General features: G+C 31.9%; 1 protein-coding gene across 1 annotated transcript in view; it reads left to right on the plus strand.

Moving 5' to 3' along the window:
* The window catches only part of EMC2 (ER membrane protein complex subunit 2), a 38,698-nt gene that overhangs the window by 6,596 nt on the left and 14,167 nt on the right, over window positions 1-17,935 (plus strand). The window contains exons 2-7 of the mRNA XM_045861370.1: window positions 1,140-1,253; window positions 1,768-1,832; window positions 3,771-3,856; window positions 10,886-10,943; window positions 14,130-14,215; window positions 14,363-14,422. Of these exons, the coding sequence (XP_045717326.1) occupies window positions 1,140-1,253; window positions 1,768-1,832; window positions 3,771-3,856; window positions 10,886-10,943; window positions 14,130-14,215; window positions 14,363-14,422 (469 nt within the window). The remainder of the gene's footprint in view (window positions 1-1,139; window positions 1,254-1,767; window positions 1,833-3,770; window positions 3,857-10,885; window positions 10,944-14,129; window positions 14,216-14,362; window positions 14,423-17,935) is intronic.

Genomic DNA, 17,935 nt, shown 5'->3' on the forward strand with positions numbered 1-17,935 from the left:
CCAGTTGTCTCTATTATTATCAAAATGCTCTTTTTTAAGACTCAAGTTTTCTATTGTATTACAATATGTCAGGTTGTTTTCTTGACTTTTGTGTTTGCTAGTGCTTTTGCCCTTACTTTACATTATTTATATTATTATTGTAAATATAATAAAAATATTTTTTGTTCTAATTTTTAGCTGTTTATTTCTTTTGCACAGTTTTACATGTTATGTATCTTTTTTTTATAATTTTGTACTTATTTATTTATTCATTTATTTTTAGAGAGGGAAGGGAGGGAGATAGAGAGAAAGAAATGTGCGATTGCTGGGGGTTATGGCCTGCAACCCAGGCATGTACCCTGGCTGGGAATCGAACCTGCGACACTTTGGTTCGTAGCCCGCGTTCCACCCACTGAGCTACGCCAGCCAGGGCTCATTTTACGTATCTTTATACATTTTATGTATTGTTGTAGTAATGTCATGAAGGAAGTTTTGTGAGGAATAATCCTTCAGTGCTGATAGTCTAATATGATACTCTGATTATAAAAATCTTATATTCTTGAGACAGTAGGTCAACTTCAGGAGCACCTTGAGTTTTTTAGCTTTCTATGTATAACTTTATGCATTTTTCTGGGGAAATAATTCCTAGCTTTTATCAGATTCTGAACATTGTCTGTAACCTCAAAAATGTTAAGATATGTAATAGCTTAAAGGAATAGAGGATCTTTGTAGCAGACCCATGCCATTCATTACTTGTAAGTAGTTGTAATATCCATTACAATGCTTTTATAGTCTTCCAAAGGATCTGTTTTTCTTGTTAAATTGGCATTATGCTTTTTAAATTTGGGGATACATGGACTTTTAAATTAATGCGAGTTTATTTTCTTTACCAGAAAGGTTGCCTTCATTTTCTCAATTTCTGCATGTTGATTAAATATATGATATTTTACCATGTATAATGTGCTCCTGTATATAATTCACATGGTTTCTTTGTGTGCATTACACATGGGATTATTATACCTGTTGTTATACCCATTGCATGTAATCATTGTAACCATGTATAATGTGCATTCTTATTTTTCCCCAAAGAATTTGGGGAAAAAAGTACACATTATACACGTCAAAATATGGTATTTATAATAACATGTTTTTGCTTTCAGAAATGCGTGATAAAATGAGAAAATGGAGAGAAGAAAACTCAAGAAATAGTGAGCAAATTGTGGAAGTTGGAGAGGAACTAATCAATGAATATGCTTCTAAACTTGGAGATGATAGTAAGTTTTTTAATGTATTACATTTATGCTCAGCACATGTCTGTTTACTGTTCTTGGTTTGTTTAAAAACCTTTTACTATGTTTTTTTCTAGTGTTCATATCAATCTATTTGTGATTTGTCACTTTTGAAATAACTTCTCAGGAAGACTAATGATACTTTATTTTGGGAAGGCTTTATAATTGTTAGTAGTGAGGTTATCAACTAGCCATTTTTGTTTAGCTCACGGGGCTGCAGTCCTGATCTGGTCAAAATGTATTTCATAAAGAATCATTTAGAACAGTAAAGGTAGTAGGTCATTGGAGATTTTTTTTACTTGATAAGATTAAATACTTTACTTTGCTGAAAGTGTATAAGGATGCTTTCTTTCCTAATTGCTGATCTAATACAGTAAATCAATTTTCAGTTCTAAGTACTATTCTCTAAAATATCAAACAGGAGGAATTTATTATCTACTTTCTGTTGGGAGATTTTCGTGGTAAATTTAGTTTTTTTTTTCTCTCTGTATGTATCTAGTTTGGATCATATATGAACAGGTGATGATTGCAGCCCTAGACTATGGTCGGGATGACTTGGCATTGGTAGGTATTTAAATTGATTATATTTTATATTTAATATGCTTCATGGATCATAGATAAGCAGTAAAGACTTTAATGTATGGCTTGTATAGAATGCTTTCTATAGCTGGTTTTCAGTGCTACTCTTTGGAATAGGTAGGACTGAGTAGGCACTTTGACCATAGTATGTTCTTAAATCTTAACAATCCTGACAAGTAGATATTTAGTATTCCAGTTTAACTGAAGAGGTTAAATTAATGGGTGAAATTTATCCGCTAATGGGTAAATTATGCTATTATTACAGAGTTTATAGTAAGAAACAGATAGTTTAAAACAAGTTTATATTTTGGGTTGTTGAATGACTTTCATAGTATATATTGTTGAAACTGTTTTGCAATATTGTAAATGTATACCTTAAATTATTGTAAAATCCTGATATATACAGAGCATGACTTAAATTACTAATACTGCTTTTAAAGTAGAAGAATGATAATAGCTATATTTTGTACTCATCTGCTAGGTACTATGCTAAATGCTTTACATCATGCTTTGCTTTTCACAATTATTTCTTAATTTGTGTTTAATATTATCATCATATTCATTTTGTAAACAGGAAACAGAGGTTTCTGTTTTTTTGTTTTTATAATTCTGAGTTCTTAAACTACTTCATATTCTTTCCTCAGTTAAGCCAAAGAGTTTTATATAGAAACAGAAAATAGACATACCAGGAAAACACATGCATTGCTGACTTAGCATTATCCTTTTCAAGGTAATTACATTGGGTTGGCTATACACATAATTTCAGTGGAGCTGTCAGTGGTAAAAAGTATTCTGCAGAACCTTTTTGGATTACTTTTAGAACCTATGACATAGTTTTTTGAATATTCACAGAAGTAGCTTGTGTCTTGAGGGAAATTTTGAAAAAATTTTTTGAAATAGCCAAAGCCATTTGATAAAATAGATCAGATTAGATAATATTGATAAACAAATCAGGAGATCAAATTAGATAACTTTTTGTAACACTATGTATTTTTTAATGTTTCAGAGTTTTTACACAGCTTGATTGACTGACCTAGTAATATGAGTTTGCATGGTGTCAAAGAAATAAATGAACATCATTTTCAGTTCTGACTAACCTGAATATTTTCCTTAGCATGGCAAATGTTCAGCCCCACAGTTTGAAGCTGTATCTCCCTCCATGTGCTTCTATTACTAGTTAATAGTTTTTTCACTATAGGTACTTTTTCTGTCATTTATGCTTTAGCACACGAGAATTGACCATTTGTATAATCCTTACCATTTCTAGCATATCTTAGACTCTTATAATCTCTCATATTGTTGATAACATAGTAGGTACTCAGTAAATATTTCATTTATTTATTGAGTTGGTGGGTGAATTATGGATATTTGCCTAAAAGAGACTGGTACTTCATAGATAAGGTGTCCGTATTTTATGATCCCAAATCAGTATGTATGTACTGACAATAAAATAATATATAATTTCAACAGGGAAAAATTAAGCAAAGTGTTAGTAGTACTTGCTAGGGACTTGAGAGTACTGCCAAAGAACTTAATTTTTATCTAAAGCTAATGTGTATTTAGGAAGAAAATACCAGGAAACTGTTGGAGGCATATAAGCGGGGCCTGACACATTATGTAAGCATTTTTAAGGAGTAGTAGTATGGCAGTATTTCAAGAGTTATTAGTGGACATATGGTCTGCCCATTTTCCCAGTTATTAGTATGCTTAATATCTGAGAACTGATTGTTTCTCTCACTGTAATTTCAGGGTTCTCCCTTCACCCCATTATTCATTAGATTAATTTCATTTCATGTCATTGGATTGCTAATGAAATTATTTAAGATACATTGAAGACTTATGTAGGCCATTCCTTGTAGCCCATTTAGTATATGTAATATAATAACTCCTTTGCAAGTCTTTTTTTACCAATTATTTTTTTAGTTTTGTCTTCAGGAGTTAAGAAGACAGTTCCCTGGCAGTCACAGAGTCAAGCGACTAACTGGCATGAGATTTGAAGCCATGGAAAGGTAACTGAATCTTGTAAAAAGTGTGATCCTATTTTAAAATGTCAAACATGGGTCCTACCTTTATATTCTTCTACACATTGGGCAACATCGTTGATTGTGTAAGATCTCTTGCTTCTGAGAGGGTGCTTCTCAGAATAAATCCTGGCGTTTACTCCCAGTAAATAGGATTTGATATAAAAGTGTAATCCACTTAACCATGTCTGGTCTTGTGAAATTGAGATTATACTTTGTGGTAAGAACTGGCTTCAAGGTTCTAGGATTTATTAGCTATTTCCCTAGCAAATTATTTAACTTTAAGGTTTTTCAGTCTCATTCCTCTAGAAAGCAAGAATATTGCCAACTTTTCAGGATTTTGGGGGGAATTAGTAATGATATATATGTGGGACCCTCATAGACACTCAAAGTATAGAAGCTATTATTATTATTTTATTGAGATATAATTGACACATAACATTGCATTATTTCAGGTGTGCAACTAATGCTTTTATAACATGGGGGTGCATATATCTTCTCAAGATAGTGCTTTTGTGCATAGTGAAATGATTATAGTAAGTTTAGTTAACAATCACCACCCATAGTGATAAATATTTTTTCTTGTGATGAGAACTTCTAAGATCTACTCTCTTAGCACTTTCAAATATACCACACAGTATTATAACTGTAGCAACCATGCTGTACATTACAGTCCCAGGACTTATTTTGTAACTGGAAGTTTGTACCTTTTGACCTTCTTCACATATTTTGTATATCCCGTACTCCCATCTCTGTCAATCACCAATCTGTTTTCTGTATATATGAGTTCAGGTTCTTTTTGATTCCACATATAAGTGAGGTCACACAGTATTTATTTCTCTGTCTGACTTACTACACTTAGCATAATGTCCTTAAGATCCATCCAGGTTGTCATAAATGGCAGAATTTCCTTAATTTTTATGGGAAAATACTATCACATTGTACATATGTCATAAACACACTAATCTCTCGATGGACACTTAAGTTGTTCCATGTCTTGTCCATCGTAAATAATGCTTTTATAACATGAGGGTGCATATTATCAAGATAGTGCTTTTGTTAATGGTAGTTTTATTTTTAACTTTTTAAAAAAGACTTATTTTATTTTTAGACAAAGGGGAAGAGAGGGAGAAAGAAAAGAAGAGAAACATCAATGTGTGGTTACCTCTCATGCGCCCCCTACTGGGGACCTGGCCAGCAACCCAGGCATGTGCCCTGACTGGGAATTGAACCTGCAGATCTTTGGTTCACAGGCTGGCGCTTGATCCACTGAGCCACTCCATCCAGGGCTATTTGCAACTTTTTAAGGAACCTCCATACTGTTTTCTATAATCGTACCAATTTCTATTCCTACAGACATTGCACAAGTTTTTCCTTTTCTCCACATTCTTAGAGTCAGACTTGCTGCCATTGGGCTACGAGGTCACTCTTTTCTCCATGTTCTTGCCAACACGTATGTCTTGTCTTATTGGTAATTTCCATTTCAACAGGTGTAAGGTGACATCTTGTAGTTTTGACTTATATTTTCCTGATTAACAGTGACATCGAGTATCTTTTCATGAACCTGTTGGCCATTTCTGTGTCTTCTTGGGAAAAATGTCTGTTCAGTTCCTCCATTCACCTTTTACTGAGAATTTTTTTTTTTTCACTCTTGAGTTATATGAGTTCTTTATGTATTTGAATATTAACCCCTTATCAGGTATATGATTTCTATTTTCTTCTGTAGCTTGCCTCTTCATTTTGTTGATGTTTTCTTTTGCTATATAGAAGCTTTTTAGTTTGATGTATTTTCACTTGTTTATTTTTGCTTTTGCTACCTTTGCTTTTGGTGTCAAATCCAAAAAATCATCACCAAGACCAGGGACAGCTTACCCCCTATGTTTTCTTCTAGAAGTTTTGTGGTTTCAGGTCTTATATTCAGGTCTTTGAATCCATTTTAAATTGATTTTTTGTTTATGGTGTAAGGTAGTGGTTCAGTTTCATTCTTTTACATGTGGCTGTCCAGTTTTTCAACAGTTTCTTAAAAAGACTATTTTTCTTCCATTGTATACTTTGAGTTCGTTTGTTGTAAATGAATTAACTATATATGTGTGTGTTTATTTCTGGGCTCCATATTCTGTTACGTTGATCTATGTGTCTGTTTTTATGCTAATTCCATACTGTTTTGATTACAGTAGCTTTAAAATACTGTGTGAAATCAGGAAGTGTGATACCTCCAGCTTTGTTCTTTTTCCTCAGGATTGCTTTGGCTATTAGGGGTCCTGTGTGGTTCCATACAAATTTTGGGATTATTCTGTTTCTGTGAAAAATGCCATTGGCATTTTTATAAGGATTGCACTGAATCTGTGGATTGCTCTCAGTAGTATGGGCATTGTACCAACATTAGTTCTTCCAATTCATGAGCATGGAATGTCTTCCACTTTATTTGTTTTTAATTTTTTTTCATCAATGTCATAGTTTTATTTTAATGTGCAGGGCTTTTGCCTTTTTGGTTAAATTTGTTCTTAGGTATGTTATTCTTTTTGATGAAGTTGTCACTGGGTTTTCTTAATTGCTCTTTCTGAAAAATCATTATTAGTATATTAGTGATTTTCAACTGGTGTGCTTTTGCACACTGGTGTGCCACAATAATTTTTAAAACATGCAACACTTGATTATTACTGACTAGTTAGTTAGGGGCATTGACTTTTTTTCTTTCAGATTGTAAGATTAAAACATCACAACAACTAACACAATAGCCATCTGGCGTGAATGAATCAAAATTATACCCCCTTTTTTGGTCAAATTGGCAAAAAATATATTTTTTGGTGTGCTGCAGAATTTTGGTAATTAGTTTGTGTGTGCCATGAGATAAAAAAAGGTGTATTGAAACTGCTGAGTTTTTTGTATATTGATTTTGTATCCTGTTACTTCACAGAATTTATTTATTATTTCTGACTCTTTGGTGGAGTGTTGTGCTGTAGTAAGCTGTGATCATCCTTGTTTACCTGTCTTCCATCTTGGGGGCAGCGGTTTGCCCCATGACTTTAATTCTCTGATGGACCTAAGAGTTGCTGGTTTGTTCAGTTTAGGTTTCTTTTCTTGTGAGGATGGGAGTGACAGCTTCTAAGGTCTTTACATGCTGTTCCAGGAACCAGAAATCTTGAGCTTCTTTTCATATAGTTATTGACCATTTCTCTATCTTTGAAGAAATATCTGTTTATATTCTTTGTTTTTAAATTAGATTGTCTTTTTATTATTTAGTTGTAAGAGATCTTTATATATGGTCTAGTTACAAGCTTCTTATCAAATATATGATTTGCAAAAATATTCTGTCATTCTTTTCACTTGTTTAATGCAGTGATTTTCAACCTTTTTCATCTTGCAGTGCACATAAACTGCTAAAATTCTGTAGCACACTAAAAAAATACACTTTTTCACAGTCTGACAAAAAAATAGGTATAGTTTTGATTGATCCACACAAATGGCTGTTGTTGTGTTGGCTGTTACCATTTTTTTATTTGACATCTAAAAGAAAAGAGGTCAGTGACCCTAACTAAATAGTCAAGTATTGTGTGTTTTAAAAATTCTTTTGGAACAACAATTGAAAATCACTGGCTTAATGATGGCCTTTGATTAGAAAAGTTTTTGATATTTTATAAAGTCCAGTTTATTTTCTTTTTCTCTATTTTTGGTGTCATATCTATAAACCATTGTCTAATCCAAGGTCATAAAGATTATACCTATCTTTTCTTCTGAGAGTTTTATAGTTTTAGTTTTTACTTTTAGGTGTTTGACACATTTCAATTTAATATTTTTTAAGATGTGAAGTAGGTCACTCTTCATTCTTCTTCATGTAAGTAACCAGTTGTCCCATTACCATTTACTGAAAAGACTGTGCTTTCCTTATTTGTCTTGACACCCATGTTCAAAATCAATTAAATGTAAATGTGAGGGTTGATTTCCCGGCATTTAGTTCTGTTCCATTGATCTATATGTTTATCATATACCACACCATATTGACTCAACACTGTATTGATTCTGTGGCTTTGTATTAAGTTCTGACATTGGGCATTGTGAGTCCTTTAGCTTTGTTCTTTTTTTCTTCCAAGATCATTTTCTTTATTTTGAGTCCTTTGAATTGACACATCATTTTTAGGATCATCTTATTACTTCTTGCCTTTTTAGCATGATATTTCAGGTAAGACAGTTAACTTGTACCTCAAATGTAGTAGTTTTTTTCAAGCCAGATTTATTGATGTAATTTTTCTCAACCCCTTCACTCCCGGGCTTACATGTTTGTGCATGTGCACATTTTAATTTCTTTGGATGCTTTGTGTATGTAAGCAAAGGGCATAGATAAAGAAAGGTTAGCAGAAACTAATTTTGAATCAGAGAACAGAATGGAAGAAATCTGAAAGGATTGCTCCTGAATCAGTCCTCTACTCTATTATCACTTTTTTATTTCAAGTATTATGAATTCCTAGATCATTCTTAAAATATATGAATAGCAGAACACATTCCATAGTCCAAGATGAATGATTTTTGAAAAGTATATTATAAAGGATCGAGAGGTACTAGCTTCCAAAGCACACATTTTAATATTTACCACCCCTTTCCCACCATACAAAATACTGATATGGTAGCAGTAATTTATTCTTAAGTATTCAGGTTTTCTAAGAAGCTCAGTGAACTTTAATTTCTTTAAGCCTTATTTTATTGAAACTCATGTCACCATTTTATTTAGTAATGTTATAATATTTTTATCTGAAAGAGTGTCTGTTGTATGTGACTTTGTCAAGTAGGTTTAATAATCATTGATTCTCACACATGATTGTGTACCTTAGACTCTGGAATTTTTTAAAAAATATGTAGTTGCTGTCCTTACTTTATTGAAATCAGTCTGCTGGGGGATATAATCCAGATTTTCTTTAAAAAGCCCTGTAGGCGAAAAGATAGGTGGGTATTAGAACATTGTTTTAGCCAACAGTGTTCTAATTTTTGTGGACCTTCAGTGTATTAGATTCTCTAGAGGAACAGAGTCAATAACATACAAAACCAAATATATCTGTATGTATACACATTCACAGACATATACATCTGTATACACATACACAGAACTATATGTATAAATGGAGATTTATTATCAAGAATTGGCTCACTTGGTATTGGAGGCTTTGAAGTTTCAGGATCTGCTCTCTGCAAGCAAGAGACCCAACTAAGCTGGTGCTATAATTCAGTCTAAGTCTGGAGGCTGAGAACTAGGGGAGCCGATGGTATGTATAAATCATAGTCTGAGGATAGAAGGGAGATGAGATAGGATGTTCCAGCTCAGAAGTGAAGCAGTAAAATAAGGTTGAATTCCTCCTTTCTCCACTTTGTTCTGTTCAGGCTCTCAAGGGATTGGATGATGCCCACCCACATTGGGGAGGCAGTCTGTTTTACTGAATTTATGGATTCAAATGCTAATCTCATCCTGAAACACCCTCAGACATACCCAGACATAATGTTTAATCTGGGTGCCCCATGACCAGTCAAGTTGACACATAGTTAATTTTAACTATCACACTCAGTTTTTACATAAATGTTCAAATATAAAACTAAGTATTAGTTCCTTATGTATGTAGTTTTTGCATAGCTATAAAACAATGGTTTCATAACTTTTTCTGTCATTTCTGATCTTTTCCACAGGTATTATAGTTGGAAAAGATTCCCAGGTGATTTTCATATAATGTCTTGTGAGAATCCCTGATCTGTAGCATTAATTTTGCCCTTGTTTGGTATACTTTACTGTCTTTATTATTTAGTGATTTTATTTTCTGTGTTTTCATTTAGTTGTAGATTTTTTATGAGGCTCACATACCTAAATGTTATATTACCATGTATTTGATGTCCAAACTATTTTTTTTTTTTGTATTTGAACTACTGCTGAGTCTGATTAACTTAGTGTTCAGGGATGTGGTTTGCCCTTCATGTAGTATGGACACATTTACAAATTAAGTCTGCTTTTATTTTTTTCAGTAGTCTGCTACAGTTAGAAGTATTCTTACCTATTAGTGTGGTCATAATCATTAATCCAGGGGTGGATGCTACAATTTTGGTGCTAGTGTATAGTTAAAAGATGGGTCACATGATGATACAGAGTATTCATATCTATCATTAAGAGAAAAATGTAAAATTAAAAGTTTCCCATAGAGAACTTGTGAAAAAAATCCCTACTATGTTTGTTATTCTTAGTTTTAGAAACACTGTTGTAAAAGTATTTAAACACTGTTTTTTTGCTTTCTTTAAAAGTCCATATTCAGAAGTGGAGCAATTGATAGGAAGAAAATTATGAATATTGTTAGGAATTTCAGAATCACTCAGCTATTTCCCTGCATCCTAATTAGGATAATCATAAATGAGTATATATTTAAATAAAGTTCTCTGTGTGGTTTCTTATGCATCCCTACTTTGATTCTGTACCACATAATATTAATTTTGTCTTCTTAGTTATAAAGTGTCATATTTGATTATTTTTTCATTTGATAAATTTGTTAACTGTTTCCCATATGAGATTTTATCCCAGCAAAGAGTAATTATTACATATGCATATTTAATAAAGGCTTCAGACTAAACCAGGTCAACTAAGAAAAGCTACTATTATAAATACTCATGAAAGGGGAGTTAATACATAACCATTTCCTTGTAAATATATTTAAAATCAAACTTTTTCATATGTTTTATTGGCTGTAATTCTGGGTGTATCTAGGACCACAAAGATATCTCTTTGTGCTGCTAGTTTTTACCTTTATATTTAGGCCAAATTGAATCAGTATGTTTTTGAAGTAAATTTTTCTGTAAGTACTTTATATGTTACTTTTTTCCATTAAAAAATGATACCAACAGACTTTTACTATTATATGAGTATTGGAAGTAACTTGGATAGCAATTGTAAATGCATGTAAAGCACTGCCAGTTTAATTTTTTTCTGTATTTAGTATTTGTCACTCAGTTTTAAGATCATGATTCTTAGTGTTTCTTTTTCTTTTTAAATAGATATGATGATGCAATACAGCTATATGATCGGATTCTACATGAAGATCCAACTAACACTGTAAGTTAGCTGATGGTCCTGAAGATCATCTAGTTTATTTCAAAAGGCAGAATTAATTAATTCTGGAAATAATGGAAGAGTACATATGGAACCTTGTTTATCTTCTTATTTTAAATATTTCATAATAGGCCATTTAAAAACAATAGATTTGAAACTCTTCAGTAAAACTTTTTATGAGATATCTTACTAGAAAGAAGCTTGCTGAAATTAAGAAAGAGAATTTTATGTGCTTATGAAAAAGCCCAGGAGAGCTCAATGTTTTTGTAATATTTTGTTGAAGTTTATAAAATAGTAACTTGTCTTGTTTGTGTAGTTACATTTTAGTTATCTTAATGAAAAATGGAAGAAGTCATCTCAATAATTAGTATATGGGATTAATGAAGGTGTTTTGTTTTAGATTTGGCTTTTCTGACTTATATCTGCACAAGAATGACTATGTCATATATAAATATACTTAAAGAAAAATATCTTTAATTTATCCTCATTTTTAACAAATTTTATATTAGTTTATTGGTCAAAATGTTTGTTCTAAATATACTTATGTAGTATTATTTGTTTTAAAAATACCCTGGTGGAAAAAAATTTTTTTTATTGTTTGGAACACTTCAGTTTACTATTGGTATAATGGCTTCCCTCAGATTTACCTTTCATTAAGTGAAAAGTTAAGGAGACCAGGCATTTTTAATGCTTTATGTTATGTCCATGTATACATATGCCCTCTAAAAGAAAAATATCTTATTATAATACATAATTCATAATAAGTATAGGGCATAATGGTATCTATTAGAGTGTTCATACCACACCTCTATGACTATAGAAGTTTTAGTTGCTATTCATGTTTATATTTTGACATTGCGTCATTTGTGATACTTGAATGCAATATTTTTAACAAGTTTCACTGTATCTATATAATTATTTCATCTCAGCTGGTACAAACCCTGTAAAGTTTGGGGAAAGATATTAATATCAAATTAGGTAAGCCTGTGCCAGTTCTTTAAAGATCTCATGGGTGGAGCCTTTGGCAAGGCTTAAAACACAGCATTTAAGCACAAACCAAAGGTAAAATGAAGGAAGATAACATTCATTTAATACCATTATATTCTAAGTATTGTGTTAGTTGCTTTATGTTGATGCTTGGAGATTGGTGGTGTTACTGAGTTTTGTGGACATTAAATATTTTGCCCTTGGTTAGAAAGCTGTTAAGAGGCAGTAGTTGTGATTCAGTTTCATCTCCCTACCCTCCCCGCCCCAAAACCTGGACTCTGTTCTCTACTGTATTGCCTATGGGAGAACTAGTGTCATGAAGAATGAAAGGAATAAACAATTAAATAATTTTCAAGTAATATTGGATTGGTGAGGTTAGATATTATGTGTCCAAAATAGTTTCTTCATTATATATTCATTTATTTCTCATCTGTTTTCAGAAGGACTTCAAATGAGGCTGTCCTTTGAAGTCTAATATTTTTCTTTTCATAAAGGTTTTAAGGTTGAGTTACTTTTAGAACTTCTACTTTACTTATGAATTCTTGAGACTTTCTAAATTTTGCATATACAGGGTCCAGCACAAATAATGCCCCTTTTTTAATTACAAAATCATAAGCATGTAATTCTTTAACATAACAATATCACACTCAAGCACACCATGTGATATTTTAGATAAAGTGTCAAATTAAGACTATAAATTACCACACCCATATTATTACCCTAACCAGCCACACTCAAGCAGGTGTTACTTCTGCTGGACCCTGTAGTGTGGTGCTTTCGTTGTTTTACATAGTGGAATTACTCATATATTTGAATGCCTACTGTGTAGCATTGTGTTAGGCCTTTGGCGTGAGCAAAATATTAGAGGATACACATTTTTAACAAATAGGTCATTTTTTTGTTACTAAAATATTGTTATCACTATTATTGTGAATATTGTCCTTGGCCTTATTGAGGAATCTCTTGATTCTCCCTGTTTTTTCTCTCTTTTTTACCTCGAAACCCCACCTTTCTCACTCCATGACAGGTAGCTCCCTTAGTCTAAAGAGAATCCATTCATTGTACTTCCACTGTCTGCATCTTGTTGAGTGTGTATTATTACATAAAAAAATAACAGTCATTATAATTAAGTTTAACCTGGCCCCAGTGTGTTTTGTTGTTTAACCTTCTGCACTGAATAAAATAAAACAGAGGTGGGGGGTTGTAAATTTAATACTTCATATAGTGCCCTCCAGCCCCCGACTGTTCACTCCAGCCTCACGCGTGCAGACTTGACCACATACAACGTTGCTGTCTCCTGTGTCTTTGCTCCAGTGTTCCTCCTGCAGTGCAGTGTTCTCGACACTGTGTCCTCATTTGCTTTCTTAATATCTACTTCCCTTTTCTATTTCAGCTCAGGTGCCACATCTGGGACCCTCTTTGCTTCCTGACCTTCCACCTCTTCTACTCTGCTACAGCCTATTTGTATTAGGATCTACTCCTTGTCACCACAATTCCCTAGATACACAACTCCCCCTGTCGTTGTTTTTCTCAGTATCTGATGTATGTTTCTCTTTATAGTGTCATTGTCTAGCATACTACCTAGCAAATAGTAGCTGTTCAATACATACTTGATGATTGTATAAATAAACGTCATTTATTTTTTTATATTTATCATTTAAAAAAACTTTAAAATGCAGGTTTAAATGTTTTGTTTTAAAATATGTCTTTGAGGACCTGTATTATTTATTTGAAAGACTCATAGGTAGATTGTTCTGTTAAAATTGTGAAAAAGTTATCAGAAGCCATATTTGTATAATGACATTCAAGTGGCCATGGTGGGACTTTTTTTTTCTAAGCTTCACTTTCCCTCTGTGTCTTAAGATACAGATCTTATGAATGAGACAGAGTAAAGGACTTTAGGCTGGATAAAGATTAGGATTCCCTGCTGGCTTGTAATTATCAGAATCTGGATGGTTATTTATTTGAATGAAATGATGCATACATTGTGTACATCAAAAGTAAAGCATATGTGATTGTTAGAGGAATGTTTGAATTCCCTGGTGGGATGTCATGGGGTATGTTTATAAACTCCCACTAAGCAGTAGTTGTACAATGGAGTTTCACTGGCATTGAGATAATAATTTGCACAGTCAGATTACCTTCTTTAAGAAAACCCAGGGAATCATGAGCGCCTAATCCTTTATTAATGTCAACCCGTAGGCTGCAAGAAAGCGTAAGATTGCTATTCGAAAAGCCCAGGGGAAAAATGTGGAGGCCATTCGGGAACTGAATGAATATCTGGAACAGTGAGTGTCTTACAAGAGGATTGTGTTTTGTTATTCCAATAAATCTTTTTTAATTAAAATGGAATTTGCATTTGATTTTCCTTTTTGCCTACATGCTGTTTATTTACCTAATATCTGCACACACTTTTTTTCATTTTCCTTCACTAGATTTGTTGGAGACCAAGAAGCCTGGCATGAACTTGCAGAACTTTATATCAATGAACATGAGTAAGTGGTTACGCACACATAAAATTTTGTTAGGGTTGCAGTTTTCATCACTATGTAAGTTCAGACGACCTAGTGGTTTCTAAAGGATTGGTGGGAAGATATGAATCGTGTGTCATTTTAAATGAACAAAATAAATAAACAGTTAAAGGAAAAGAAAAACAAATCAATAATTTATTGATTATATTTGTGAATTGCTTCAACTAGGTCATGTGTTTTCTAAATTATTTTTGTTTGGGAAGTTAAGTTTTTCTTTCAAATACATAAAGTATTCTTCAGAGTGAGAAAGGTCTGCATTTGCTGAGTTAAGGTTATTTTCAGTGAATCAAAATTGTGAATTTTGAGTTCAAATTATTCTTACAATACAAAGAGTATTATGCTCCCTGCTGTTTAAAAATTCTGTCAATTGTATGCATTTATTAGCCTTAGTACTAAGAGAATCAACTCTTCCAAAGTAGAAGCATTCTGTTGCCTGGGTAAAAAACCAAGAATAATCAAGAATGTTGAATGCTGTAGGAACTGGCTTATTGGATATTTAATGTTTTTGTTAGCTTTTTTATTGCTGCAGTGACAGGAGGAAATCCCAGTGTGAGAGGATTAGCCCTGTCTTAGTGCAAGTTTTCTAATATCACAGCATTAACGCTAACCTCCATGTAGAGGCAGGACTTTTTTTTCTCTTTTTTTTACCCTTAGTTCTTCTGAATCTGAAGTATATCACATTGTGTCTTTCCTTCTTTTAGAGAGAATGGAGTCAGATTCTCATGCACATATTCTTACTATGCATGAATAGTTAATCTCATTCTCATAGTACAAATAGCTGACACATGAAATAAAATAGAATGAAGACACTTTGTGTCTTGCCTTTGCCCAGGGCTCTATGTGTAATGTGAAATGGAGAATTAAGATAGTAAACTGCATAATTCTAAGATAAGTAGGAGCTAAAATTAAAATAATAGCTGTCGTTCAATGAATGTGTCTTATAGTCTGGGAAGCAGTTTTCAGTTCTCTACCATACTTTGGTTCAGATCCTCTTTGTTTTCCCTTACAAAATTATTTTCCAAGTCATGTTCAGTATAGATGTGTTTTATGCTTGTGTGTTCACATATGTAAACATACTCAGTATTTCCTTATGTATGAGAGTGGTAGTGTATTTGGTTTAAATGGTAATTTATTTTCATAGTTTATAAAGTATACAATATATAATTTAAATAACATGAACTGAATTTTCAGAATGCCGTAAAAAAACCTATTTTGTCCATAACACAGATGACAGTCATTTCAAATATTTTGTGTCTTTTGAAGATTTGTGATTAAAAGCATTTAAAAATATTTTAAATCATCAAATTTTTAAAATTAAAAATGCAAAAAATTTGTATAACCCAATAAAGAATAAACACAAACAAAAATTGTGTAATTACATCATCCTAAATTAACTACAGTTTATTTTTTATTTTTTTACTACCTCTTGAAACAAACAAACTTAAAATAGAATTATCTTTTGTAGCCTAATGCTTTTCACTTAGTTATATTTTATCTAAAATTTCTTACCACAATAAACATTTTACAATGTGATTTCATTGGCTTTATGTTATTCTAGCTTATTAATGTAACCTAGTTTTCTTAGCAGATTTTCTAGGGGAATATTTTGGTGGTTTTTCATTTTCACTGTAATGGTGTACTGATTTTCTTTATTTTATTTTTTTAGAGAGAACAGATATTGTTAGGATTGTCTTAATTTTAATTGTTTTGTTGGGCTACATTCTTAGAATTATTTGATTAAATGATACGTACATTTTTAGGGATTTTGATAAATCGTTCTGAATTGTTAAGTCTCACCCCAGCAATTCTTAGTGTTCTTTAACAACACTGTGTGCTGTCATTCTTTTCAATCTTTGCAAATTTTGATAGATGAAAACTGGTTACATTTTTAAAAAATTTTTTTAATAGCTCTTTATATAAATAGTTGGAAGTTTTGTTCTTTCAGAAACATACCCTTGTTTGGTATATGTCTTTCTCATATTGATTTTTTTAATCTTACAGATACATTTTATTTTTAGATGATCAGATACCCATTTTTATTGCTTTCATGTTTTCTATCCTTTAAGAACTATATTAATATATCACCTCTGTCTTGCATAGTTTTAATATTTCTGTATTTAGTTCTCAAATAGATAATACTTTATTTTTAACCTACCATTAAATTGATTTTCTCCACCTTGTAATAGCCATATTCAATTTTGCTTTGTTTTAAATCTCTAAAGAGTTTGTTGAGATAGGTGAAAGTACACTCAAGAGAAATGAACTGAAAAAAATCCCAAGAAATTTAAAAAGATGGAAAAGCACTTGAAAATTTCTTTTTAGAAGAAATGATAATTGTGTTCATTTTTACCTCAAAGCATATCACAAAATTCTTTTTGGTCTTAAAGCTTGTTATTCACAAAATGGCCATTTAGTTTTTTCACGGAATAGTCAGATTTCGAGTATGTGGAAATAAATATCTTCATATTTTTTTGAAGTGAAAATTAGAATCTTTTCACTTATTTGTTTGGGCAAGCCATTGCAGTAGATAGGATTTTTTTTTTTTTTTTGGTAGAAGTGATAAATTATTGTGGTATGTCAGCTTAGTACAGTTTTATGGATACAGTGACAAAAATGTAGCAGCTTAGGAATTGCTAGATATATTTAACATTTTGACATGTTCTGCATGTAAATAGTTTATAAGCTATTTTAAATATAATAGGCCACAGGCAGCATTGCTTGTCTAGATCTAGTACTTTTTACTCTAAATTCTGCTTTGGAATGTTCATACAAGCCCATTTAGTGTTTTTTATAGAGAGAGGATGGGATATAGAATTCTGCCATACATTTTTCTATCTTTAAGTTACTTTTACTTAAGTTTGCTTATCATTTATAAATTGTAGTGTGTATTTTGTTATTCAAGTGGCATATGTTACACCAGTTGACCATATTGAGATACTTGTTTTAAATATAAAATTAGTTATAATTTGTTAGCACTACCAATGTATATTATAAACAAAAACACGTATTTTAAACAAAGACACTTTTACTTGATATATAGTTAAAACTAGATGTTATACCAGTAAACAGCAGGTAGTAGTGTAAATTAATTGATAGTGATTATGGTTGCTTTTTGTAGGTCCAACCTCACTGTAAAATTTTATAACTAATGGAATTATTAAAGTGCTATAAGGAAGAATCATAAGTTAATAAAGCAGTCTAGTGACAAATACTGGAACCTGTGCATATGCTTTTGTGAAGAACAGAAGAACTTTGATAAAGTTAGGTGTTTAAAGTAGAGACCACTTTCCTCTTGTTTTATAGAATAAAAAATAAATATCAGATAAATATCAGTACTTCTGTTCTAGACATTTATTCAGTCATTTGTTCATTCATTTATTATATACTTAAAGTCAACAACCAGGTTTTGGATATAAAAATGAAAGGGCTAAATAGCTGCATGATCTTTGATGATTATATATAAGAATCTTTTTTTTT

This window comes from Phyllostomus hastatus, unplaced genomic scaffold (assembly GCF_019186645.2).
Source record: "Phyllostomus hastatus isolate PE091 unplaced genomic scaffold, TTU_PhHast_1.1 phas_scaffold_21, whole genome shotgun sequence".
Taxonomy (NCBI): domain Eukaryota; kingdom Metazoa; phylum Chordata; class Mammalia; order Chiroptera; family Phyllostomidae; genus Phyllostomus; species Phyllostomus hastatus.